Source organism: Colletotrichum spaethianum, assembly GCF_022836535.1.
Source record: "Colletotrichum spaethianum MAFF 239500 DNA, contig04, whole genome shotgun sequence".
Taxonomy (NCBI): domain Eukaryota; kingdom Fungi; phylum Ascomycota; class Sordariomycetes; order Glomerellales; family Glomerellaceae; genus Colletotrichum; species Colletotrichum spaethianum.
The window spans coordinates 489,709-514,260 of record NW_026054774.1 but is presented as its reverse complement, the minus strand read 5'-3'; the positions used below and the strand labels follow the sequence as shown (position 1 = coordinate 514,260).

Sequence of the window (24,552 nt, the reverse complement as noted above, 5' to 3'; positions counted from 1 at the left end):
GTGGTAATGCGCGGGAGGTGTGATGCGAACAGCACAAAAACACAGCACAGCACAATGGTCACGACCGATTTTTTTCAAACAAAAGCATCGATTCGTGAGGTACTTTGGTTCTCGAGGCGGGATTGTTTACGTCAGACGCGGTGCCGAAGGACGCAAGCCGATTGTGTATAACAGGATGTACAACAGGCGTGGGCAGGGGAGAGCACAGCAACAAGGCATGCTCGATCGTCTTTCGTCCTTCCGTTGTCGGTTCCCAGACGTGTGTATGTGGTATTTTGTGAGGTCTGGTCTGAGCCCGCGATGCGCTGCCAATTCGAGATGGGGACATCCCAGTCGACCTACGTGCAAGAAAGTCCAGAGGCGCTATGAATATGTACAAATATTAAGCGAGTCCCTGCGACACATCCAAAGAAAACATGTTCTTCGGGGGGAGGGATCAGGTCAGTTTGAAAGCGGTCCTTACCGACTCCGCGGAAACTCGGAATCCACTTCGCCCGGGGCGATTGTCCATCCCGCACGATCACGCAGCTTGCTACATGACGGTGTTTGATCGTAACAGTCGTTTGCACTCTCGCCCGTCCGAACAAGCACAAAAATAGACGCTATTGTAGGCGTTGGGGTCTGCCACCGTGCCTGGCATTACGAGTCATAACGAAGACTGCAAACGCCGGCCCGAGTATCGTTTTGGTGGTCATGACCCCCCTCCCCTAAACAGACGTCGTAGGAGCTGACGATGCCTTCCTTCCTTCAGCCGTCTTTTGACTGCTCGCAGAGGTCAACACTTCGATTTCGGCGGGAAAGCTTGGACAGCGGGCTTTGGGGGCTGTCCTTGCTCTTCAGCTGCTTGACAGCGTGCATCAAACTACCTCCTTTGGAAGCACAAAGTCCGACAGTCTGCGATACGCGATCGACAATTTGGTGCCTTTAAACCGAAGAAGCAGCATGTGATACTCACAAGGTTTTTGGCTGTCCCGAAGCATCTTTTGTATGCTTGACCCTGAGTCCCTTCCACCACTATCCGGGCAGGGGCCTTGGATGAGGCTTCCTCGATCGGGTATGAGAAGCCACTGAGGACTTGAATTCCCACTCGAAACACTTTGCCATGAAGTCGCCCTTTCTCACGATTTTCTCCTGGCCCCAGCTGTCACGCCGTCGGAGACAACCTCACCTATTCTGGTGGCCGCCGACTTTGATCCAGGATAACGCCATACTTATGTACACTGTGGAGTTCAACTTCACCGGATAGATCAGGGTTTTACTCCATGGGTCCTTTGGGTAGTCAAAATGTCATCGATACAACGTCGGCACTGAACTCGTCTCCCGAGATTTTTCATTGATATCCCCGGTAAATGTTAAAACCATGCAACCTCCTGAGGTCCGCAAATCGACCCTTGAGGGCACGCTGGCATGTTCATCAAGCTTACTGGGCAAGCATGCTCATTCTTGAAAGACATGGCAGGATTGAGCAAGCAAGCTCAGCGTGCCGCAGATGTGTCACGAAATGTGCAATTAGCCCACAAGAGTGTCGATGGGCGTACTCGCATACCCGGGCGACCCTTGGGATACAAAGTCTTCCCAGATTAAGAAGTGAAGATGTGAACAGTCGTTATTAAGGTTGACAATAACAATGGCACCAGTGGTATAGGTTAAGAAAAAGCACAAGTCCTCCCATAGAGCCCAGAACGCCGCTCCTCGTCAAGTCATACGTAAAAAGTATACGTCCCCCTTTTCACCTCCTGCCCTTGGCAAAGGCCTCGACCTTGCTCATGAGACTCTTCAACCCAACACCCCTCTCGCAGTTGCTCTCCAACCAAATCTCCATCTTCTCCCTGACGCTGCGCATGCTCTTGAGCACCGGCATGCGGGCGCCGTCCTCCGCAGCAACATGCGAGCCGGGGTTGAGCAGTACATCGAAACACTCGCCCCAGATCTCTGTCTGCCAGTAGCGCTTCAGGCTTTCACGGACGCGGTACTTGCGTCCAGAGCCGATGCCTCCCTGGTCACAGCGGACCGTCTCGATGTACTTGCCAAAGAGCAGGCAGTACACGATACCGGCAAGGCCGTGGTAGTCGATCTGCCAGGTCCACGGGCGTCCCTCGCGCATCTCGGCACAGTCTTGCGCGCTGGTCTTCCAGTCTGCGATGAAGCCGACGTCCGGATCGAAGTTGCGCATGTCGATACCGCGGCCAAAATCGATAAGGGTTACGCCCCGAGCATCCCAGCCCCCGGTGCCGTCGGCGCTGTACTGCGATGACAATGGTTGGTCGTTGGAGCCGGTGTCCAAGCGGAGTAGACAGTTGTCCACCTTGAGGTCGCCGTGGAGGACACTGCGGGCATGCAGAGACTCCATGGTGCGGAAGAGTTCGATAGTGAAGAACATGGCTAGCTGCTCGTCCATGACGGCAGATGGCTCGGCACGGAAGAAGTTGACGACGTCAAGAAGACTTCCGTGAGGGTGGTACGGGAGGAAGAGGAAGCCCTCATCTTGGTAGAGGTGGAATTCATGGGCATATGAGATGGAGGCAGCAGCACGGTGCTGGGGGCCCAGACGCGTGTGGGCAAGGCGCATCATGTGGAACTCCCATGGTGTTGGGGGAAGCTCCATCTTGAGCGCCTCCAAGGGGCTACGGTGGCTGACAGCAAACGTGCCCTTGCCCATAGCCACAACGCCATCCTCATCCTCGTCCTCCTGGTCGGCGGATGAGTTTTCAACAAGATAGACAGGGGCGAAAGCGCCTGCACCAAGCTCTTTCCGGATGGTGTATTGAGTAGCAACGTCGGGGAATTCGATGGTGACCACAGCGCATGCGTTGCTCGTCCTTTCCGAGCCACTCTTGGCTGCCTTCGTCATGGCTTTGGCGAACTTGCGGATCTCGTTGCCCTTTTCATACTTCTCATCGCTGTGATCATAGAACCCGGGGTACGAGTCTAGCGAGGGCTGCATGTTGGCGAGGATCTCATTCCTCACCGCCTCGTCGACCGGGTTGCATTGCAACTCCTTGATAATGGGGCCTTTGGGAGGTGCTGGCTTCGCGGACGCAGATTTCGCCTTGCCGAGAAGAGGCTGGGCGATCTTCACAGGTCGAACCTCACTAAGGACCTCCCGTAAGGGGCTGCTGCCAGGCTCCTCCATGTATGGCTCCTCTTCGTCGATAGTCGACTCAACGTCGTCGCGGCATGGGGTCTCGTACTTCGCCCTTCGTTCTGTAAACGCAAGAGAAGACTCAGTCCTCTCCGTGATAGGAGTCATAAAGGGGAGTCGGTTATTGGCCATTTCGACCGGGTCCCTAAACGGCCTTGTTCTGGGCTCATAATCCTCAGGCGGTATCGGAACGAACATGGTCTTGGTTCTCGGTGGATAGTCTTCGTCGTCATCCTCCTCCTCCTCTTCCTCATTCCGTTCGTCTCCCGACTCTCGGTCGTATTGAGCTTCTGCTTGCTCATCAGACAAAGGGCCAGTCGCCTCGACGCAGTTCGGGTCCATCAAGTCAGAAGCTTGCGTGTCGTCAACACCGGACTGTGTCGCATCCTCGTTGAGAACCGGGACATGCTTGCGGGTGGAAAAGTCGGACCACTCGCTGACGCTCTTCACATCCGAAGTTTCTTCGTCCGCTTCATCAGCATCATCGTCACCCATGTCTACCTGGCGTGTGATCATGGTGCTCTCTGCATCTGTCGTGTAGTCGCCGTCCGTCTCATAGTCATCGTCGTCATCGCTCTCATCTTCCTCCTCCTCCTCTTCCTCTTGGGAGTTGGACTGAATGGGTTGATTGAAAATCTCGTAGATTTCGTCAGTCGCAGCCCGAGTGTGAAGCGTCATTGTCGGCTCGGCCGTATTTCTCTTCTTCAGCTTTGGCCTGGATGGTGAGTCCAGATTGGCCTTGACTAGATGCGTGTTAGCAACGACAAGACGCCTAGAAACACCAGTGACTTACTGATTTGGGTCTCGTTGACCTCCATCACCTTCTTCTTTTTACTCTTGCCCTCCTTCTTAATGATAGCGCCATTCTCGTCCATCATGACAGTTTCTGTGTGAACAACCAGCTTCTCCTGCACCATCTGGCCAAGGTCGTCCACGATGGAAGGCTCCGTGTCCACCACCTCAGGAGCGGCCTCTTCGATTAGTGGCTCCTCGTCCCAGGACACATCCAACCAGCCTCGGTTCATGGCCCAGACTTCCTCGAAACCAAGCTCTGAGCCCGGTTCTTCGGGGGTGGGGTAAACAGCTTCGAGGCTGACAAAGATGCGCTCCTTCTTTCCGCTCACGGGGTTCACGACTATCTGGTTTTTGGATGGCACTAGGGTGATGTGAGACTTGGACATTTGTGCCCGGGAAGACCGCAACTGCTGCCGCGACTTTGATTGCAACTGAGACTGAAATACAAGAACGCCATAAAGCCATACATTAGTCCTATAATCATCAACATCTGGGCAATGGGAAGCTCAAGTAAAAGTGGTGCTTACCGTATCCCTGAAGATAGCCATCTTAGGAGCAGTGCTCTTCTTTCCGCCCGCCTTCAATGTCTCTCCCGCCCACGGTTTAGGCTCCATCACGTTCTCCTTCTTCCGGTCGCCCAGCGAACCGATTGTGTCCCACCCCTTGGAGCTGGGCCCCCGCGAGGCCAGTGCTGGGGGCGCTGAATCAGTGTCCGAAAAGATGGCCATCTTGGCCTTGCCCGGCTTGGGCGCGGCGCCGCCAACGCCTTGACTGGGGCGAGGGGCCTGGGGTCCGCAGCGGCAGCTGCGCGGGCAGCGGCAAAAGGGTCGACCTTTGCGGCCAGAGCAGGCCGAACGGTAGGAAGCGCTGGTGATGAAGGCGCCTCGGCTTCGTCGGGTTGTTGGGCGAGTCTCTGCTCAAACTCTTTGAATTTGCGGATCAAGCGCTGAACAGGTCTCGCCTCGCGCTCAATACCAAGCTTGTACACCTCCTCCGCCTGGTTCCATCTGCCTGCGCCCTCGAGCCACGCTGCGTATTCTTCGTAGAAAAGGGCAAGTGTCTCTCCGATGTTGTGACGCGATAGGAAGAGGAATGTCTCGCGAGGCGAATCAGAGAAGAACTGGATGTACAGCATCCAAATCTTGAGGTATCTCGGGTCGTTTTTGTATTGTGATGAGCCGATAAAGGTCTTGGTAGCGCGCTCTAGTAGGGTGTGAAGTTGAGACTGTGGTGTGGCTTGCGCCGATGGGTATGCGTCGAGGGTCCAGCGCACATAGCGGTCGAAGATATCAAGAGGGTCGTCCGACTCGGAGATGTTGCGGATTTCCTCCTCGTACTCGGCTCTTATGCAGTCGTTGACGTTCTTGGTGTCAGATGGCGTTGGAGTGTCCAACTTGTGAAGGGGAGAAGGTGAAAATAGTTCGGCCAGTTTTTTGGCAGAACGTCCACTCGGCAGCGCCTGGATATTTTCCTTTTGCGCTTCGATAACGTCGAAGTTGATCAGATCGTCGGAGGCTGCCATGGTTAGTATTGTCGCGGCGATTCGCCGTCGCGTCTCCAGGTAAAGTGTTGCTGGGGGTTGTGCGTCGGGTTTGTCGATGTCTAAATTGAGATGAAGTAGGGTCTGAACTCGACGTTCGGTGTTGTGGTCTAGTGTTGATTATTGATAACCGATAACAGGTCAGGGGAGGCTTGCGGGTCGTTGCCGGAGCAACTTCCCCTCCGCTTAGGTAATAAGCGGGACCACTCACCGAGCTCGGTGCGCCAAACTACCGTTACTGCTTTACCTTGGTATTAAAATCCAATAAAGTTCGCGGGTTCCCTTCATACACCAGAGATTGGAGTCAGAGTTACACAAGTTAGACAATAAAAGTAAGAAAGAATGATTCAAAGAGAAATAGTGTATTCAGTGGGCTAGTCGCGACCTCATTAAACTCCAGGGCCAACCACGGCAGCTCATAACTGGCTCAGAAGAAAATCGACAATCATGGGTAGTTGTGCCTAATATTATTTTGTCAACTCAAAGCACGTCTTTGATGTATGTTGCAACAAATCTCATTCTCTGCTTTTCACTTCCATAGATCGTCGTAAGATCCTGTTTGATCGGCCAAAATCCCGTGGTAAAATTCCCTGCCATGATTTTAGACTGGTGGACTTTTTACATGTATCCTTGTCTATTAGGAAACGGCTCCGAGATGGCCGGGAGAAATATGCTTTGAAAGATATCATGCTCTCGTTGGTGATAGGCGGCCGACCGGGTTCAGTTAAAATTGCCATTCTCCTCAGCTTCTCACTCGCAGTCAGTGTCTTCCCCGTCTGCCACTTCCTCTTCTCGACCTACTTCCTCCTCTTCGCCCAAGTCCGAGTCTGACTCTCTGACTGAGCCAATTTCGTTGCCTTGGACTGATGCGATCTCATAAACTTTCATACACCACGGGCTTTTATCTCGGTCTCTTTGCCAGCCGCGCCATCTGCATCGACTTGAGCCTTGATCATGAGAGCCCACTCCTTGAGGGGTCCGAGAACTTTCTCTATGGTTATGGAATGGGCAATTGTGAGATTTCCATCCTCCCCTTGTTGACAGCTAATATCTTCGCGGCATACAGGACAACTCACGTGGACTCTGGACTCGCAGCATGCGGGGTCTTTGAAGAGCTTGCGTGTACACTGTAGAGAGATGTCAGTTTTGGCCTTGGTGGAAGAACCATGGTTTGATCCAGGAATATAACTTCATGCAAAAGCTGTGTCCGCAGTTGGTAGTGTACATTCTGATCAACAGTACGGAGCAGATGCCGCATGCCCCCTCATTGGCCATGATGCTTAACATTTCTCGGAGATCCTGGAGCTCTTTGGTATCGTTTGGGTATAAATCCGGGCAATGGTCGCTAGCCCTTCTCTTTTTGTTTGCAGACATGTTAGTTTTCGCCTGTAGACCGTCTGCTGAGGACTGGAGATATTAAGCAAGATTATCAAGTTCGGTTCTTGTGGATGTCTGAGCTTTTAATATTTGCGCAAAAGTTTCTCAGTATCGTTGTAGATCAGGGGACTTTGAAGGCAATTATGAACCTAGAGCTGTGGGTAATGGAGATACTTTCCTGTCGGGATGCCTCCACGTGCAGAAATAGAAGTCAACATCAATCACCGCGGCCCATGGATACAGAAGGCTTTAAGCTATCGCAGACAGCGATGAAAACCAATTTCATTAAAATGACACGGAAACTGGATAAAATTTAGTTGCATTGACAAAACCGCCTGCGGAAGATAACACTTTGTCTCATCATCAACACTAATGTTTGGATTCCTTCCTACCCCAATCTCCAGTGCGTCCTGCGTCTTCTTGCGTTTCCTCGGTTTAATACAAATACTTGGTCCTTGTCAACAGAAAGATGAAGAGGGCAGTACTCCATCCCATGAGATGAAACGATCCGAAATTCAATCCCAACCTCGGCAAAGGTCGCAACGAGATGGCAAGAGGTTTTTCCCGAGTCGTGATCGTAAATAAGAGACTTGACGCGTACTGATCGTAGCTTGGGCAGAACACGAGATGAATTCGATGCCAAGCAAAAGAGCATCGACGTCAAGGGGTTAGCACTGGCGTCAACTCCTTCGTGCTTTCTAACGTCGGTCGCGATATCCCCACGGTGGGTATAGTATACCCGAAATCTGTTATCATCGTACCACATGTCACACAGTTCCAGCGTTGTCAGATTGGATGGAATACGCTCCTCCAAGTACGCGTTGCGCAGATCGTCAATGTCATCGAATAGAACCGGTAGGTCGACGCGCAAGTGGCTGAGCTCTTCCATGTCTGACAGGCGTCTAAGGTGAGATTCGGCTTCGAGAAAGAAACCGTGGAGGCCTCTGAATTGCAAGTTAAGTATCTGAAGCCTCGGGCAATAGTCAGGAAGAGTGTCGCTGATTCGGATATGATGACCCGAGAGGACATATGTTTGTTCGTGTGGGGGGTTGAACTCCATGGCGATAGTGAGACTCCTAATGTCAGGCGCCCAGAGGGGGGGGGGCACCGGCGCGGCACTAGTGGGGCCGTCGGCGGGGTAGCTGGGGGCCGCACCGGCACATAGTCAAGGGATTATAAAGGGATTCTAGCTACGCGGCCAACACAGACTCCGACAACAAAGGTTAGCCACTGAGACCAACGTTAGAGAAAGGCGATAGCACAACGCCGCTGAATTAGTGTTATAGCCAGGGGAACTGGGCTTGGTTAAGGGGGGGACCTGGGGGCATATAAGGAGCAGCTGCGGCGGACCTAGGGGAAAAGGCAGATTGGAATAACAGTCAACACCCACCCCTACCTGTGCCCATCGCCGACCTCATTACTCTGTACGACTCCAGCCTCTGACACCTAAGGCTAGGACAGCGTCGTAACACTCGACTGAGATTGGATTCGTTGGTTGAACTACTATCGAGACAAAGGTTCTCGAACGCGAAGAGCTGAGAAGGGCGAACACTATCCAAAAGCCTCCAATTCCCGTCGTCGCATGGGATGCTCAGCGTCTTGAGATTCGGGATCGAAAGCAGGCTGGGCACAAAGAATGGACAAGCCGGAACCTTGACGAAGTTGCTATATTGATTGAACTCGCTTGTCATCTCAAGCCTTTGTAGTGAAGAGAGTAAAGACTGATGAGAAGCATCTGCAAGAACGCCTGAAATAAATGCTTCGATGCCCTCAGACCGCGTGCTTCTTGCCCAGGTTCGCTTGAAGGACATAACCAGCTTCTCGGGACGAGAAGTAGTGACCAGTAAAAAGCCAACCAGGTGTTGAAAGGTCTTTCTGGGATTGGGCACGGGGCATCGTGCTAACAGTATGAGCTGGGCAACCGAGAGGTGATTGAGGTTGATTTTGCCGAGATCAAGCGTCTGGAGGCCAACCAAACACGAATGACTTTCGTTAATGAAGTAGCCGACGTATAATTTCCGTAAAAGGTTGCTGAGCCCGGTCTCTCGAGGATAGATCGTAAGAAGAGAGCCAGTCTCTCGCTGCTGTCGGCACGGACGCAAGAAAATAGATGTTCTTGGCTCAGCGTGCGCAGAACCTGGCAAGTCAGCGAAAGATTGCAAAGTGTGTGGCGGGATAAGATCAGGTTCTCATGATCCACACATATTTTGGCAGTGATTCTGAGTGGGAAAGCCCCAATAATGAGTCAGAGCACCTCGACGGGAAGGTAAGCAACCCCCAGCCTGGTGTCAATATTGAGGGCGCCGCTCTGGCGGGTAAACTCGAGGGATCTTAATGGGATCATGATTGGAAACCCTCAGACAGACAGAGTTTGGATGTACAAAACTTCCGTCTGACCTTCTCTTCTTATCTCTTGTTTCACCTGTTCGCCGTATAGCCACACAAGCTTGAGGTTGGGAGAGATAATAAGACGCTTTATGGAAGTGATTTTGTCGAAGTTCTGATTTCTTCTTCTAGAGGGGAGGTGAAAGAGAAACCGAAAGAGGGAGCATAAAAGGTTGTCGGAGATTCTATGTTATGTTTGGGTGTGGCGAGGCCGGCTCGAGCTGTTGAATCTCGCCCAGCTCAGTCTGTAAGGTGAATGAATCACTCTACTTAGACAATACTTTTGAGGTCATAAAGCTCCTAGATGCTCAAATCACCACTCGTAACAACCAGGGCGAAAACTAGTGATTCACTTAGAATCATTGATTCACTGCCTGGGCTTAACACACTCTCTACTTGTTGCTTTCACACATCGTCTTTGAAGTATTGTACTCTGAGGGACAAGAGAAAGTCCAATGACCAGGTTTGTCTGAACACATACTGAACAACTTTCTGCAGACAAGGGCCTCAATGAACTTTTGGTACTGTAAAAGTACACAGCCAAGCCCACATGAGTTTACTCACGTACATCGTTCTGTAGTGTTTCTCTGAGTTGTGCCTAGGACCAAAGACCAAACACAACTAAGACAACATGCTGTTTTCAGGGTATGTATAGCTGTCCAAAAGAAGTGACATAGTAAGGAAACCTTGATTATGAACAGTGGACTTAGTAACTCCAGATGCCCGTTAACCGACTATGGGTTTATGAGAGTTTATTGACATTTCCTTATAAGTCAGACTATCATGTAAGCTCGTTCTGATAGAGCTCAAGACGAGATCTGCCTATATCTTCGTCAGCAGTTCAACCCGTCTTACCTCTGCTTAAATCATCAAGCCGTTCGTTGTCATTCGAGGATTTACAGCAGCCACAAAGAACAACAAGAACGATCAAAGGTGACGGAATTCTTTGGCAGTATTAAGTATATCAAATGTCTCTTCATAACCGCTTAATCTATAGATCTATCCCATCTAACCATACTCATGAAAACATTAAAAAAGGCTGCACGCATTATAACAGGTCGACAACACATTGCACTCCCAGCGCAATTTAGTCAACGTACTTGGGGAGAGTTGCCATCACGCCGTCCTTGGAGATGAGCTCCATAGCCTTGGCAACTTCGTTGATGAAGCGCTCGTCGGCTCGCAAGTCGTCACCGAACAGCACCTTGACGCTGAGCAGCTGACGGGGGTCATTACCGCCTGCTTTGGCCAGAGCCTGCAGCTGCTCGCGCATCGGGTCGTCAACCTCGAAGGTGTTGCCCTCGTCGTCGACACCGTTGAGGTAAAGGAACCAAGCACCAGCGACGAAACACAAACGACGCAAGGGACCGTTCTCCCAAATCTGCTCGGCAATGGAAGGCATGATGAACTGGGGGATCTTGCCCGAGGCACCCAGAGCAACACGGGGGATACCGTCCATGATGGTGGGGTTAGAGAAACGCTCCATGAGCGTGTTGCAGTACTGGTCGATGTCGACATCGGGGATTTCGGGCAGCAGAGGCTTGACCTCCTCCTGCATCATCTGCCAGATGAACTTGCGGTAGATGGGGTGCTCCATGACCTCGTGGACGTACTTGAAGCCAGCAAGCTGTCCTGGGTAAGCCATGGCAGAATGGCTGGCGTTGAGCAGACGAAGCTTGTGCTTCTCAAACTGCTCGACCTCGTGCACGCCCTTGACAACCTGAACACCGACCTTCTCAAAAGGCGGGCGGCCGTCGCAGAACTTGTCCTCGATAACCCATTGCATGAAGGGTTCGGTAACGACGGGCCATGCGTCCTCAATACCAAAGTTGTCTGCCAGCGACTTGATATCGTTCTGCGAGGTGCTGGGGGTGATGCGGTCGACCATGGCATTGGGGAAAGCACCCTCCTCGGCGATCCACTTTGCGATCTCTGGGTTGCGGAGGCGCGCGAACGACTCCAACATGTGACGGGTGATGGAGCCATTCTTTTGCATGTTGTCGCAGGACATGACGGTGAAGGGCTTCAGACCCTGCGCGTGGCGCCTGGCCATCGCTGCGTAGAGGAAACCAAACGTGCTGATAGGAGCGTCCTCATTGGCCAGATCGTGTTGGATGTCAGGGTGCTCAGACTGCAACTCGTGCGTGTTTTCGTTGTAGTAGTAGCCGCTCTCAGTGATGGTCAGGGACACGATGTGCGTGTCAGGGTGAGCCATCTTGGCGATAACGGCCTCGCGGTCATCGGGCGCGAAGAGGAACGAATTGATGCTGCCGACGACGTTGGCGGAGCTGCCCTTGGCAGAGCGCTCAATGACAGTGTACAGATAGTCCTGGGCAGCCAGGACATCGCGCATGGCGGCATCGTTGGGTCGGAGACCGACACCGCAAATAGCCCAGTTGCGCTGGTCATGCTTCTGCATCAATTGGTCGATGTAGACTGCCAAATGGGCTCTGTGGAAGCCGCCCACGCCGACGTGAACGATACCCTCAGTGACGCCATTGCGATCGTAGCTAGGGGTTTTCACCCTCTGTTCTCCCTGTTGCGAAGAAATCAAAGACAAGTTGTTGCTGGTGAGCTTGAGGGATTCCGTGCTGTGAGGCATTCTAATCGAAATGAAGGATTGATGGAGAAATCGTGTATGGTAAATCAGGAGAGGCCGTGGTTTGAATGATCATGAATACAGCTCACCGCTGATTACCCCTGACGGCCGTCTTTTAAGATAGACCGGAGTAAGTTCGGCCAAAGAGATTTCGGAGCACGTTCCACGTTGTTGAGAAAATTCAAGCCTTGATGGATCCATAATCGAGTTCCCCTGTAGTAGTGTCGGTGGATTGGGTGGCGGAGGAGGGCCCGGCTCTGAATAAACTGGGGCCCCGGTGGCGGTTATTTGGGTTCTGGCGACCGGCCAGGCTCTTAAACTGGGACAAGAGGCGGTCTAGCTTATCAACAGATTTGTTGTGGAGTTGACCGTATCGGATTATGACGAAAACACAGAAATAGACATGGGTCAAGGCAAATAAGGCCTGGGCGACTATGACTCGGAAGCGGCGAACCGAGCATGAAAGTGTCCACGCAATGACCCAGTGATAATCTGCAAAGAAACTTCAAGATTTTGGTCGATTGCGAATAAGGGCGTTATTGTTAAATGAGTGTTTGAGGCAAACCGTTGTTGATGTACTCGTCCTTCTTGTTGAGAAAGACGTTTCAACCCGCTCGAGACACTCAATGAAATAGAGTTTTCTTTTTGACGACTGTGTCTGATAACTCCGAAAGTCTATTGGCCTACCTGACATGTGAGCGGTCAAGGGCCAACGCATCTTCGGAGATCAGGTGAAAGTCTAGAACAACATTATTTTTCTCATAACTCGAAACGTTTCCGGTTAGGTTCCGAGCGTGATCGCCATCTCAAATCCCAAGCGTTCGGTGATCTATATTGAGTTGCCAAAGAATATATGGTTACTGATTCCATGTTAAGTGCTTGCTACAACACCACATAGTTCCAGAGAACCGGCGCCACTGCTTTTAAGGATAGAATATATGACTATCTCCTCTCTTGAAAAGTCGTTGTCCAGATCGCATGCTCTCTGACCTTGTGCAAACCAGTCTCGACCCAATGTCAACTTGGACCAATATGTGCTTTCTAAAGACACCTGAGACCAACCAAGGTAGGAATGATGTGCTTGCCAACATCGCGAAAGTCGATGATTCAAACGTCCACTTCAGCAATTCTCAAGTAACTTGCCCTCGTGTTTGAAATGGCAGCTGTCGAAATATCTACCTGGTGGAGGCTGACGAGCTTTGTATTCCCAATAGTTCGGACTAATCTCCATCGCTATAGAACACTGTAGCGGCACTCTTTCACTGAAAGACTAGCTGAATGAGTGAAGTTCAAGGTGTTTACCTCTTACAAGGTGCTTTAGCACTAGACATGCCGTCTTTGCCGGTTGTTACGTCCACATAATGTATCTTCGCGTCATCATTCAGTTGTCATACAAGAAAGACCCAAAAGGGATTACAACGAGGTCGGACTTGGAGCATGACAGATCGGTGTGATTGGACGTTGAATACCCGGAACGGCCCCAGAATCCCGGGACCGGGTCAACCGCGGTACTCGGGTGAACTGCTCGACGCCGCGCCGAGACAGGCCGACTGAGCCGTTGCTTCCTGAATCATGCTCAGGAACGCGGGTTCCTCCCAGTGCATTTCCTGTGTACTTCTTGAAGATTTCAACTGCACAGCCAACCTAACACACAACAGCCAAGGGAGGGTTTGGCTGACAGGGCTAATGGTGCGTGTATCATTTTACCCTGTTTCTATGGCGAGTAGTTTTTATTGAAAAACAACAACAATCTAAGTGCATTGTTTCTAAGCGGTGAGCTCATGAACGTAAACCTATCGATAGACATGACTGAGGTGGAGGAAACAATACAAGCTGAGCTACAACGCATGCTGATCCCGGACCAAGAAAATACGTTTCGTTATAGGAATTCAAAAAGTACCGTAACCAAGATACCGTGGTTTTACATATTACTTTTGTACCGGTGGCTGTTGGATCAGGCCAACCCTGGGAGGATTTCAATAACCTGCGATAAGATACCTTAGTACTAAAGCGGACTAGAAGACGTCATGACTATATAAAGGAGTCGTTGCCCAATATTTGGAACATCAGACCCCTTCATCCAAGTAAACAATTTTGAATACATATCCACGTCAACGTTGAGTTTAGCCATGCGCGTCCTCATCAGCGGGGCAGGCATCGCCGGTCCCACGCTGGCCTGGTTTCTTGCAAGAACAGGTGCACGTATCACGGTCATCGAGAAAAACGGCTCCATCTCATCCAGCGGTCACAACATCGACGTTAATCACAGTGCAATTACCGTTATGAGAAAGATGGGCCTGATCGACCAGCTTCGGCGCTTCAACACAACGGAAAAGGGAACGCAGCTCATCGATCCAAACGGACGACCTTTTGCGCCGTTCCCCGTCAAGAAGGGCTCGTCCGGGAGTCCTACGTCGGAGTTCGAGATCTTGCGCGGGGATCTGGCAACTGTTCTCCACGAGGCGACGAAAGACCACCCCAATATCGAATATCTGTTTGGCACGACCTGTTCAAAAGTCATTTCGAACGACAACGACACGGTCAAAATTGAGTTGAGCGACGGCCAAGTACGAGACTTTGATCTCGTAGTCGCAGCCGACGGCCAGTGGTCCAAGATTCGCAAGTTAGTTTTCCCTCAGGATAGCATCACTGTCAACGACAAAGACATGTACGTCGTCTATTCCACCATTCCACGTCTTCCCAGTGACGACGACTGGTGGGACATCTACCAAGCCCTCGGCTCCAGAATCGTCAGCCTCCGTCCCGATCCGCACGGCACAATCCGGGCCATGTTCAGTCGTATGCCCTGCAATGACGCCCAGAGAAAAGCTTGGCAGGAAATGTCCAGGGGCGATAGGAAACTCCAGCAAGAGCTCGTGAGACGTGAATTCCAGGACGCCGGGTGGCAGGCGCCGAGGATTTTGGACGCCATGGAGCAGTCGGAAGACTACTACTTTCAGGAAATCAAGCAGATCAAGATGTCCAAGTGGTCTAGCTCCAGGGTTGTCTGTCTCGGCGATGCCGCGTTTGCGCCGACACCGTTAACAGGCATGGGGACTTCGTTGGCAATCATCGGGGCTACATGCTTGCAGGCGAGTTGAGCAAGCTTGAGAAGGGGGAACACCCCACGAAGGCGCTCGAGGCGTATGAAAAAGCGTTTCGACCTTACGTGGAGGAGATACAAAAGATACCCTGGGTTTTCCCTGGGATCGTGCATCCCGCGACAGCGTGGAAGAGATGGTTGTTTGGAGTGGGTATCTCGAGTCTTTCCAAGATTGTAGCGATGCCATGGGTTGCGAAGAGGTTTCTTGATGATACCAATTTGGACGATTCAGAGTTCCCGTTGCCAGTGTACCCTAACCTGGCTGATGAGAGCTCCAAGTGAGGAAATCTGTGATGGAGCGTGCATTCTCAGGATGCTATCCCACAGAGGAAGCAGCTGTAAAGGATAATATGGCATGAGGAGGCAGCTCGTTTCCCAGGACCGGTCATTTCAATTGCTACGTCTTGGCGGAACACGTCCATCATTATAGTTCAAGTGGTCTGTCTTTCTCTTACCACGGCACTATCACCATGTTCATAGAACCACTCCCCTCCTCTCTTCAAACCTTCCCTCGCCTCACTCCACGTTTTACGATCAATCTTGTAAACCCAGCCAATGTTGTGCTCACCATAGGTCACGGGCTGCTCAACCTCGAGACGGCCTAGCCCTATCGACGTCATGAGCGCACGCCATCGCTCATTCTTGAGATCCGTCTCGATGCGCACGATACTGCAACCAATCTCCTCAATAGCAAATTCAATCTGCCCGCAAAATACCTCCCTCCCGTATCCTTTCCCCCACCCAGTGATGGTGATTAAGAAGGACCCCAAAGTCGGTCAGGTACGGCGCAGCCCGGCGCTCTTCAATACAGCTGCCCTCAACCTCCTCCTTTTCGTCTTGAGCATTTTGGAGCGCGACATCGAAAGTCTGTCCCTCCGTGGTCTCGAAGCAGTTGAACCCGCCATGTCCGATGACCTCGCCCGTCTCCCGTAGCGTGACCATCAGGATGGCCTTCTTGCCGGACGCGGTGTCGTGGCCCCATCTTTCAATGTGGGCACACATGCCTCCAGGGGAGGTGTCCGGCGGGACACTACTAAAGGGAAAGTTCTCGGGCGTGGAGAGATTGCCGTAGAGTGCCTTTGCGTCGTCAGGTGGGGTACTGCGAATAACGAGCCGCAGGGTACACATTTTGTAGGCGGCCTGGGGTAATGGGGCCGTCATCTCGATAGAGAGGAAGTGCTTGGTTGTGTTGAATCGAACGAGACGCCAAGAGCTAGGGAATTGCTTGTACCGCCGATGATGATGATGGGTGCTGTGGCCTGACTGACTCTTCAGCTGCTGGTTATTGATGCTACTCAAAGTTTTTGAAGACTGCGCAGAAAAGGCCGGAAGTGGCTGCGCCTCTGGACCTTGTTTCGCGACTCAAGAGTAAGCGAGGTTAGATACATTATTGGAGCCGTTGCTTATTATCAAAAAGGGACTTTAGATAACTAGTGGTACTCATCTTTCCGTTATCACCCGTTTCTGCTGACCAACTGGGCCAACAGACATGAGGAACGACAGAAGCCCAATAGATTCCATCTGGATCGAACCACCCGTGTGAGATTATACTACCGTCTTCCTACTATATGACGATGATAGGTTGTATGTAGCACCTGTATCTGGAAGGTATGAATTGACTCTGTTGTTGTATTGTCTGTGCGTTGACTTGTTGGTGGTAGCATTAGTGCTGGGTGTGCATGTTGGCCAAGGCTGTTACTGCCTGAGTAGTTGAAGGAACTTAGTTGTGAGCTTTCGAGACTCGATTCGCTCCATTGGCTGCATGGCCAGCTGATCGTTGTAATGAGGGTGACGGAGTGTCTGTCATTTCAATCACACCTTTTGGCGTCACGCTGTTAAACACCAAGGTTTGGCAAAGGTTCATGTGCAGGGACGTAATTAAGTTCATCTCATAGGTTCTTCGTACTATCGTACCTGTAAACAACTGACTTACTGGTACCTTAGTCAGGATCGAGATAACATCTTGTTTCTGGTCCATGTGGGTCGACAACGGTGACCCATGTGAGGATTCTCGGCGACACCTGCCAGCAGGAAGCATGCAAGTTGCAAGACTCGTGGCATCCCCGATTGGGTAGATGGATGTTGCCGAATGCCATGATTTGCACGTTTTGTTTGATGGACAGGATGCGCGGTGATTTTCCTTACGGAAAACCCAACCGTAGGCCGACGTGGTCAACAACATAAGAGGTTTGGCTAGAAGTATCGAGGGATCTAGGAACACCACATCTCCGTCGTTTAAGCCCATGCTTTGGGTAAATGCCTGCACTTATTAATCATGTGGGAGACGAGGTGATACGCAGTAAACTTCGAAGCATACATCGACAACCACCAACCACGAGTTCCACGTGCCGCACCGTCAGCAACGAAAAGGTAACGCCCATGCAGGAACGACAGGAGAGATGGATCAACGTGAGGACAACCTTGGAAGATGAGTGCCAGAGTCGCCAACCCCCAGCACTGAGGCAAGACGTCTCAGGGGGGAACACAAGCAAGTGCCAAATGCGCCAGGGTGGGAGATTTAAGTGCGCCGGGCCGCGATACTTTAAATGTCTACCATCGAAGACAAAAGCAGAAGCAAAAGCAAAAGCAAGACCGTTTAGCTGCCTGGGCTGGCGCAGCAGCGAGGGTGTTGTATGGGTCAAACGCTGGCCAGAATGCTTGTTTCACAGTCGGACGATGACGATGGCGTCTGGTGGTAGTGGTGCTGGACCCTGCGTCCCCCTTTTGCCCGGACAACCCTGAAGCGGCCAGTGAAGGCGCGCTGTGCATTTCTCTGTTCCCCACCGCGAGAGGGGTGGCCTGGAACATTTCAGATGGCTTCCGCTGCCCCATTCCATGTCAACCCTCGGTCGATGACACTATAATCTCCACCGCAGCATGGCAGCTCCCGCCTTTCTAATCTATTAATTCTCCTAACTCTGACCTTATCCACGACGCAAGTCTCAAAGAAGCGTATCGCGGACGAGGGCCTTGTCGGGGCTCTTGTAAACCCACCGTCTAGTCTTTTTTCTCATCCGGGGGCCAAAGAAGCTTGTGTAGAGGAGTGAGTGTTGGGGTAGCGGGACGAAGGCCTGCTACGACGCCTCGCTAAACGAGTGCCTTGACCAATGTCCTCTGTCTTACTTTCGCAGAGACAACCTCGTCAACCCCCAGCGATCGAGGTTCGGTTGCGACGATGATGGAGAAGAGGTCTGGAATACCGACCGCGCCACGAGTCCCAGCGTCGATAAACCGCGGAGCAACCTCAGCTCTAAATACCTCCTCATTGAACTTACCAAAGGCTTGGCGCAGAAGCCGTTAGCAGAAGCAAACCCGTCACTGGACTCCAGAGCGTTACGAAGTCGTCTCAGGACGCCGCCCGTCTGAACTCTCTTGGAAGGGAAGCAAAGTGCCATCGGGGGTTCGCCGCCACCCATCTGAACGGTGGAGTGTGCTGCGGCGTAGGTATGGCGAAAGAAGGGGAGGGATCCAGGCTGTGAGCTGACTTTTGCCCAATAGCTACATCGTACGGGCCCCTTTCTACGCAGGATATACATAGCCCATCATGGCCCCATCATCAGAAGGTCTGAAACGTCGTTGCTGCCCCGTCTTCGTCTGGACTCCCAGTGGCATCCGCCCACACTCGATGCATCCCGGTCACACAGGACGGAATGGATGGATGAACACGCCCCATCGCCCTACCGGCCCTGCGACCGACGTTTTTGCATATCGCGAGGGTGAAGACTATCTTAAACAGGATTCCCCCCTACGGAGAAGGCTCGGTCTTGGACACCATCACCGCAACCCCCAGGACTCTCTCCCAAACTCCACATGCCCTGGCACCCGCGTACACCTCCGTCTCCACTGACATCTCCACCCACGCGACGGATTTCGTTCCAGATGATCGTCGGAGCTGTGGAAGGAATCTGTGCTGGGCCAGAACCTAGCAGGAAACAGAGGCAGGAAGAGCCGCCTGCACCCATCCAGATCCCAACTTTGGGCCACATCCTTGAAAAAGAGACAAGCACAAACGAGGCACCCACTGCCAAGACTGCACACACGGTTCAGGCACAGGCACAACGTTCATAGGGTTCCTCAATTCTGTTGGCCCGATTCGGCCATTCACCACGCTCTTTATCAACCACACCACAGCGCTTACACACACATACACATGCACGCACATTATCCATTGACTCTCCCGTCATCCATACACCAGCCCCCCTGTCGAAACAAGCTCTACCCTAGAAGCGGCTCCTCTTGTCAGTGCCAAAGGGGACGGGGGACCAGAGAGGAAACCAAGTAAGCATGTATAAAACTTAATAGTCTCTTCTTTTCCGCCAAAACCCCAGGCCTCCCTGTGATCTTCCCGTTTGGATCGCTCGCTCATACTTTCCTTCCAGTTCGATTTTCTTGAATCTGTTCCTTTTCCTTAACTCCCAGCCGGTCTGTTTCTTTCTCGAGAAGCCATTCTCATCTGTTTCTTCACTTCCAACGGTGCTGGACACAATTTAAATTTCCCTTTCGCCAGACAAGACTAATCTAAACCAAACGGGGCTCGTCCTTTGGTTTTCGACCAACTTCTCTCTTTTCCAGTATACCAACCATGTCTTCCTCCATGAGAGCCTTGATCACCTCCGCCATGTTGGCGGTGGCTCACGCTCAAGGTGTCATCATCAGTGCACAAGGCCCCAAGGGCCCAGCCAGTCTTAGCCTCCTAGGTAAGTCTCTCATAAGAAGAGAGTCAGAATTGGTGAAAAGAAGAGCATAATCTCACAAGTCTTGCGTAGTCGACCCGAAAAAGGCCGATGCCAACATCATCAACCAGCAGGAGATTGTTCAGAACGTCGTCAATGAGTGCGGCCGTACCATCCTCGCAGGAAACATTGACATTGGCGAGAACACGGAGAACCAGCTCGGCAACAACACCGTCACCAAGGTCACCAAGGGCTCCAACGTCGCCATCACCATCGCCATGGTCAGCGCCGAGGGCGCCGGTCCCTACTCCTGCGACCTCGACCCGACTAGCAACGCCAACGGAGCTACCGGCCAGACCAAGCTCCAGGTCCAGGAGGCCAAGCCGCAGAACGGCAACATCAAGCTCACCGTCACGATGCCCAAGGACCTGGCCTGCGTAGGAGGTAAGTTTGCTCCAGATCTCTGCCACCCGCACGCGCTGCAGAACACGCCGACTAACACAGACCCCCCCTAGCCTCCACCGGAGACGTCTGCACCGTCCGCTGCTTCAACACCAACGCAAAGGGCCCCTTTGGCGGCTGCGTTGCCGTCCAGCAGACCGACACTACGCCTAAGAAAAACACTCCTGACAACATCCCCACTGCCCAGACCCTCGATGGCGTCCTTAGCCAGGTCCAGCAGAACATTGTCGACCTCCCCGCTGCCGTCAAGTCGAACCAGGAGGCCAAGACCCAGGACGAGCAGGGTGTCACCGCCGTCAAGGATATCCTCGGCAACAACGCCACGACCAAGGCCGCCGGGCCCGCCGAGAAAGCCGGCAAGGGCAACGGCGGCGGCGGCGCGGCCACTGGAAATGCCGGTAACGGCAATGCCAAGGCTGGCAAGGGCGCCGGCAAGGGCAATGGCAGGGGCAACGGCGGTGGTCGCCAGAACCAGAACAACAAGCGGGACACGCTCCGCGAGCGCCGCGTCAAGAGGAACGCCGAGCCCGCGGTCTAAGTCGCCGTCCGCTTCAAGTGCGACCCGGTGACCCACCGATGTAGGCGGGCCTTTGAGCTTGGCCTTGTGAAGCGGTTGAACGCGAGAGGATGAGACGATATCTAGTTTGTTAGTTTAGCGAAATATTACGTTGAGCCGCGTAAATCTTTAGGGAACCGAAAAAAGGGAGAGGAAAGAATATTGCCAGGCGGGAGAGCCATGCCAGCCTCTTTCTCCCATCATGTCATACTATTTCACAGTTAATGTTCAATGCCGTACCCAAAACAAAGAAGAAAAACCGCCCGGGAGCAGCACCGAAGGAAACGCGAGCCGACGGCTCAATGGCCATCTGAAACTCGTGCTCGTCTCGTTGAGCATACCCACTTTGTCGCGGTCGTCTCCCGACCCAGTCGAGCAAGGGGGCGCCATCTTTCTGCCCTACAGGCTTGGGACTCCCGTATGACGCCAGTGGCTTGCGGTCCGCTCAAGCGTAAGGGATTCTCACCCCTCGCCGAAAGGACCTCGGCTGCGTGCTCCGGGTAAATCTGGCGACATGTTTCCGAGCCTTGATCCGCCGGGATCCCTCGCATCTCTCGTGTTTAGCTTAGTCACACGCGCACCAGTCACTGCTTTCGGGCTCCCTGCCAACGGTCCCATTTGTTGGGTTTCCGTTCACCTCGGACACCGAAACACGCACCACGCAACGCGGGTTGAGGAACAGAGAGTGTGGTGTGCGTGTCTCGTGAGTTTTGAGTATCAAGAGTAACACGAGTGACCGAAGCTTGCTTCTGCGGCCTTGGCACTGGATGGGCTGATCCAAACGGCTCGATCAGCATCGTCTCCGTTGTTTACTGTTGGCTCAGCCATGACGCTTGACGACTGCAGTATCGGGGGTTCAACCTCCCGGCGAGTTGTGTAGCACGTCGTTCCTATTAGTGATCCCAGCCTCAAGTATCAGGCCATTTGGATCTTATAAAGCCAGTTCGGACATCGAGGTGTTCACTCCCGGACGGGAGGCCGTCTTGCAGCGACACTCGGCTGACACAGATGTTTAGAGACAAGGATAGATGACGAGAGTTTTTGTTGGATTTAGCACGTACATTCTAACGCCTAAATGCGGTATCTGGTGGTTACCAACACGAGTAACCACGCTTGGTTCTCAACCCCGCTGAGCAAGAATTGTAGCTGCGGTATATCATACAGCAAATGCAACAACCAAGAGGCGCATGGGTCAAGGGACAATCGCCCGTGAAGCCGCCAGGAAGTCCACTTCAACCAGGGGCGATCGCATATCTCAGTCATTCCCTCAAAGCTTCGCCTTCCCCCCATCCTGCGCCCGACTCCTCCCCACGAGCTCCCACGCAAACTCGGCCAACGGGCCCCGCGTCACCGCGAATCTCTTGGCCTGCTCGCTGCTCGCCTGGCCCTGCGCCGCCCGCGCCGCGATTCCCTGGCACACGCCCGCCAGCCGGAACAGGCTGAACGCCATGCCCCAGTCGAGCTCGGCCGCCGGCTGCCACCCGGCCTCGGCCGCGTACCACCCGACAATCTCCTCCGTCGTCGGAAGGCCGGGAGTTGAGCCGGGGAGGAACCCCTCGTGCGCGTAGATGCCGTTGCCGGCGCGCGAGGCGGTGAAGTACGGGTGCAGGAAGTTGCACAGGTCCGAGAGGGGGTGTCCTACGGTGGACATTTCCCAGCTACGTGCGGTCAGTCAGCAAACACTCTGGTCTCTGGCAGATTCACTTGGGGGAGGGGGACATACTCCAATATGCCAATAACCCTCGGCTCCGTCTTGTGGAAGACAATGTTGTCAATCTTGTAATCCCCGTGGATCAACGTGCCCCGATCCCTCGGCTGCCGCCCCTTGTCCGCAAAGAACCGCACCATCTCCCCAAAGTGCGGCAGGTCGCCGACCTTCTCCCCCGTCTCGCGGTCTACGGCCGCGGCCTGGCTCTCGCAGATGGTCGTCCACGTCTGGATCTGCCGGTCGTAGAACCCGCTCTTCTTGCCGAACGTCTCGAGCCCGACGTCCCGGGGGTCGACGCGGTGCAGCTTCGCCAACGTCAGCGTCGCGGCCTTCCACAGCGCCTTGCGCTCGTCGGGCGACGACACCTCGGGCATGGCCGCGTCCTCAAAGATGCGCCCGTCCAGGAACTCCATGATGTAGAAGGGCGTGCCGACGACCGAGTCGTCCTCACAGAGGCAGTAGGCCCGGGGGACGGGCACGTCGGTGGGGCCCAGGGCGTCGATGATGCGGTGCTCACGCTCGACCTTGTGCGCGGCCTTGGAGAGGAGCTTTCCGGGGGGCTTCTTGCGCAGCACGAAGCGGGCTTTCGTCGCATCGGTGAGCTGGTACGTCGGGTTCGACTGGCCGAAGCCGAACTGGCCGTTGGGGTCATGTCAGAGCTGGCACGTCCGCGGCAATGGGCGCGTGACGGGACGGGGCGATGCAGAACGGCGTCCGGAAGCCGCGAGCAGGAACTACATACCTGTTTTATGTCCAACGGGGTCTTGATCTGCGGCACATGCTCATTGATGTACCGCTCCAGCGCCTTCTGGTCGATTGGGTGCCGCACGCGTCCCGCCATTGCTGTCCTACGATGCCCACTGTCCCAACCTGCTTTGAGGAGGCTCACTGCTGTCGTCGTCGTAGTCGTGGCCGCTCGTCAAATTTCCAATTGGGCTCCGTTACTCCAAGATCTCGATTGCTCAAAGACTCAACGGCGACTGTCTGTGATTTTCGGAGCGGTTGGTTGGTCAAGTACTGGCCGCTGAAGTCCCGGACGGGAGAGTGAGTTCCGCAGACAGCGTGCCGGGCCGATCTCTCGCTCCTCGCATACGAATGTCCAGCCTCGGTTCGTCCCCTAGTGACGTTTAAGCGTGAACGCGGGGGTGGAAAAGGGCCTGGAAAGCGTTGTCATGCAAGGTGGCTGCTAGGTTGGGCTTCCCACAGAGATGCCGAGGTCCACCGGCCAAAGGACATGGTGGTGCACCGCAAGCTGTCTTAGTGGACGGACCGCTGAAGCGGGGAACGCAAGCTGCGTCAGGGACTTCCCCTCCAGGCCCCAGGTTAGTTGCAGCGAAAGTGCGGAGGAGGTGGAGGCGGGCCCTGGCAGCCGCACCCGGCCGAGCCAGTGTACTCGGTCCATTGTCTACCTGGACAAGCGTTGTGGTCTTTCTTTGGTTTGCTGTTCTGAAGCCTCGTTCCGTGGCTGCTGGGAGTAGACTCGGCTTTGACAGGCCACTGCCGCACTGCATGTCGAGTACCCGTTGCGCATCGTTCCATTGGCCCCGGTCGAGTGCCTGGTCCATTGAACGACACCGCGTCCGGCTCGCGTCAAGAGCTCTTGGATTTACGCAGCTGCAATTCACAATTACATTCACTGACAAGGGCGAGATCAAGAAACGGATAAACAAAAGTGGTATAGATTACTCGAGAAAAAAAAAGGGGTCGTTAAATCCGTGTTTCTCTCCCCAGGCACAAATCCGGCGACGGATGGCCAGGAGTTGTGGTCTATCTCCATACAACCCAGCAATGAAGAAGTGGTGAGGTAGATAAATAAAAGCGTAAACATCATCTTCAATCATTCTCTTGTCCCATAACGTCGACTCTCAATACGCCGATTGCTGGCGGCTTTTCATTTTGGGGTTTTCTTTTCTCTTCGTTTCAACTCCCTGCTGAGGCAAGAAATGTAAAAAAAAAAAAAAAGCCGCTGGTAGCCAGACCATTTGCCCATTTCCGCAACTACCGTCTCCTTCGAGCGCAAAAAAAGAAAGAAAAAAAAAGTGCCCCAACCAGATAAATAATTGTAACACGAAGTGAAGGGAAAATTCAAAAACAACAAGGAGAAGGGGCTAATCGAGTAAACACAAGAGGGGTATCCGTCGTTTCGAGTCGTCCATGCATTCTTCCCTCCCAATTCCCTTGCGGCCACCCGTCTAGACGGATGCCATGCTGT

General features: G+C 53.3%; 6 protein-coding genes across 6 annotated transcripts; 2 read left to right on the top strand and 4 right to left on the bottom strand.

Moving 5' to 3' along the window:
- Positions 1–1,729: 1,729 nt before the first annotated feature.
- On the bottom strand, positions 1,730–5,459 carry ColSpa_02147 (checkpoint serine/threonine-protein kinase bub1; the record flags this gene model as incomplete). Its single annotated transcript, XM_049268359.1, has 4 exons — positions 1,730–3,885; positions 3,936–4,368; positions 4,465–4,722; positions 4,770–5,459. The coding sequence occupies 4 exons, from the start codon at positions 5,457–5,459 to the stop codon at positions 1,730–1,732; spliced, it is 3,537 nt and encodes a 1,178-aa protein (XP_049124316.1).
- Positions 5,460–10,326: 4,867 nt separating this feature from the next.
- On the bottom strand, positions 10,327–11,841 carry ColSpa_02146 (mannitol 2-dehydrogenase; the record flags this gene model as incomplete). The annotated part of the gene is made up of 1 exon (XM_049268358.1): positions 10,327–11,841. One exon carries the CDS (start codon positions 11,839–11,841, stop codon positions 10,327–10,329), a length of 1,515 nt encoding a protein of 504 aa, XP_049124315.1.
- Positions 11,842–13,967: 2,126 nt separating this feature from the next.
- On the top strand, positions 13,968–14,939 carry ColSpa_02145 (uncharacterized protein; the record flags this gene model as incomplete). The annotated part of the gene is made up of 1 exon (XM_049268357.1): positions 13,968–14,939. The coding sequence occupies one exon, from the start codon at positions 13,968–13,970 to the stop codon at positions 14,937–14,939; it is 972 nt and encodes a 323-aa protein (XP_049124314.1).
- Positions 14,940–15,372: 433 nt separating this feature from the next.
- On the bottom strand, positions 15,373–16,102 carry ColSpa_02144 (uncharacterized protein; the record flags this gene model as incomplete). Its single annotated transcript, XM_049268356.1, has 2 exons — positions 15,373–15,642; positions 15,683–16,102. 2 exons carry the CDS (start codon positions 16,100–16,102, stop codon positions 15,373–15,375), a joined length of 690 nt encoding a protein of 229 aa, XP_049124313.1.
- Positions 16,103–19,523: 3,421 nt separating this feature from the next.
- ColSpa_02143 (uncharacterized protein) lies at positions 19,524–20,614 on the top strand (the record flags this gene model as incomplete). The annotated part of the gene is made up of 3 exons (XM_049268355.1): positions 19,524–19,638; positions 19,708–20,058; positions 20,130–20,614. 3 exons carry the CDS (start codon positions 19,524–19,526, stop codon positions 20,612–20,614), a joined length of 951 nt encoding a protein of 316 aa, XP_049124312.1.
- A 1,285-nt stretch (positions 20,615–21,899) lies between these two features.
- On the bottom strand, positions 21,900–23,181 carry ColSpa_02142 (acyl-CoA dehydrogenase family member 11; the record flags this gene model as incomplete). Its single annotated transcript, XM_049268354.1, has 3 exons — positions 21,900–22,290; positions 22,356–22,975; positions 23,083–23,181. The coding sequence occupies 3 exons, from the start codon at positions 23,179–23,181 to the stop codon at positions 21,900–21,902; spliced, it is 1,110 nt and encodes a 369-aa protein (XP_049124311.1).
- Between the last annotated feature and the right edge of the window lie 1,371 nt (positions 23,182–24,552).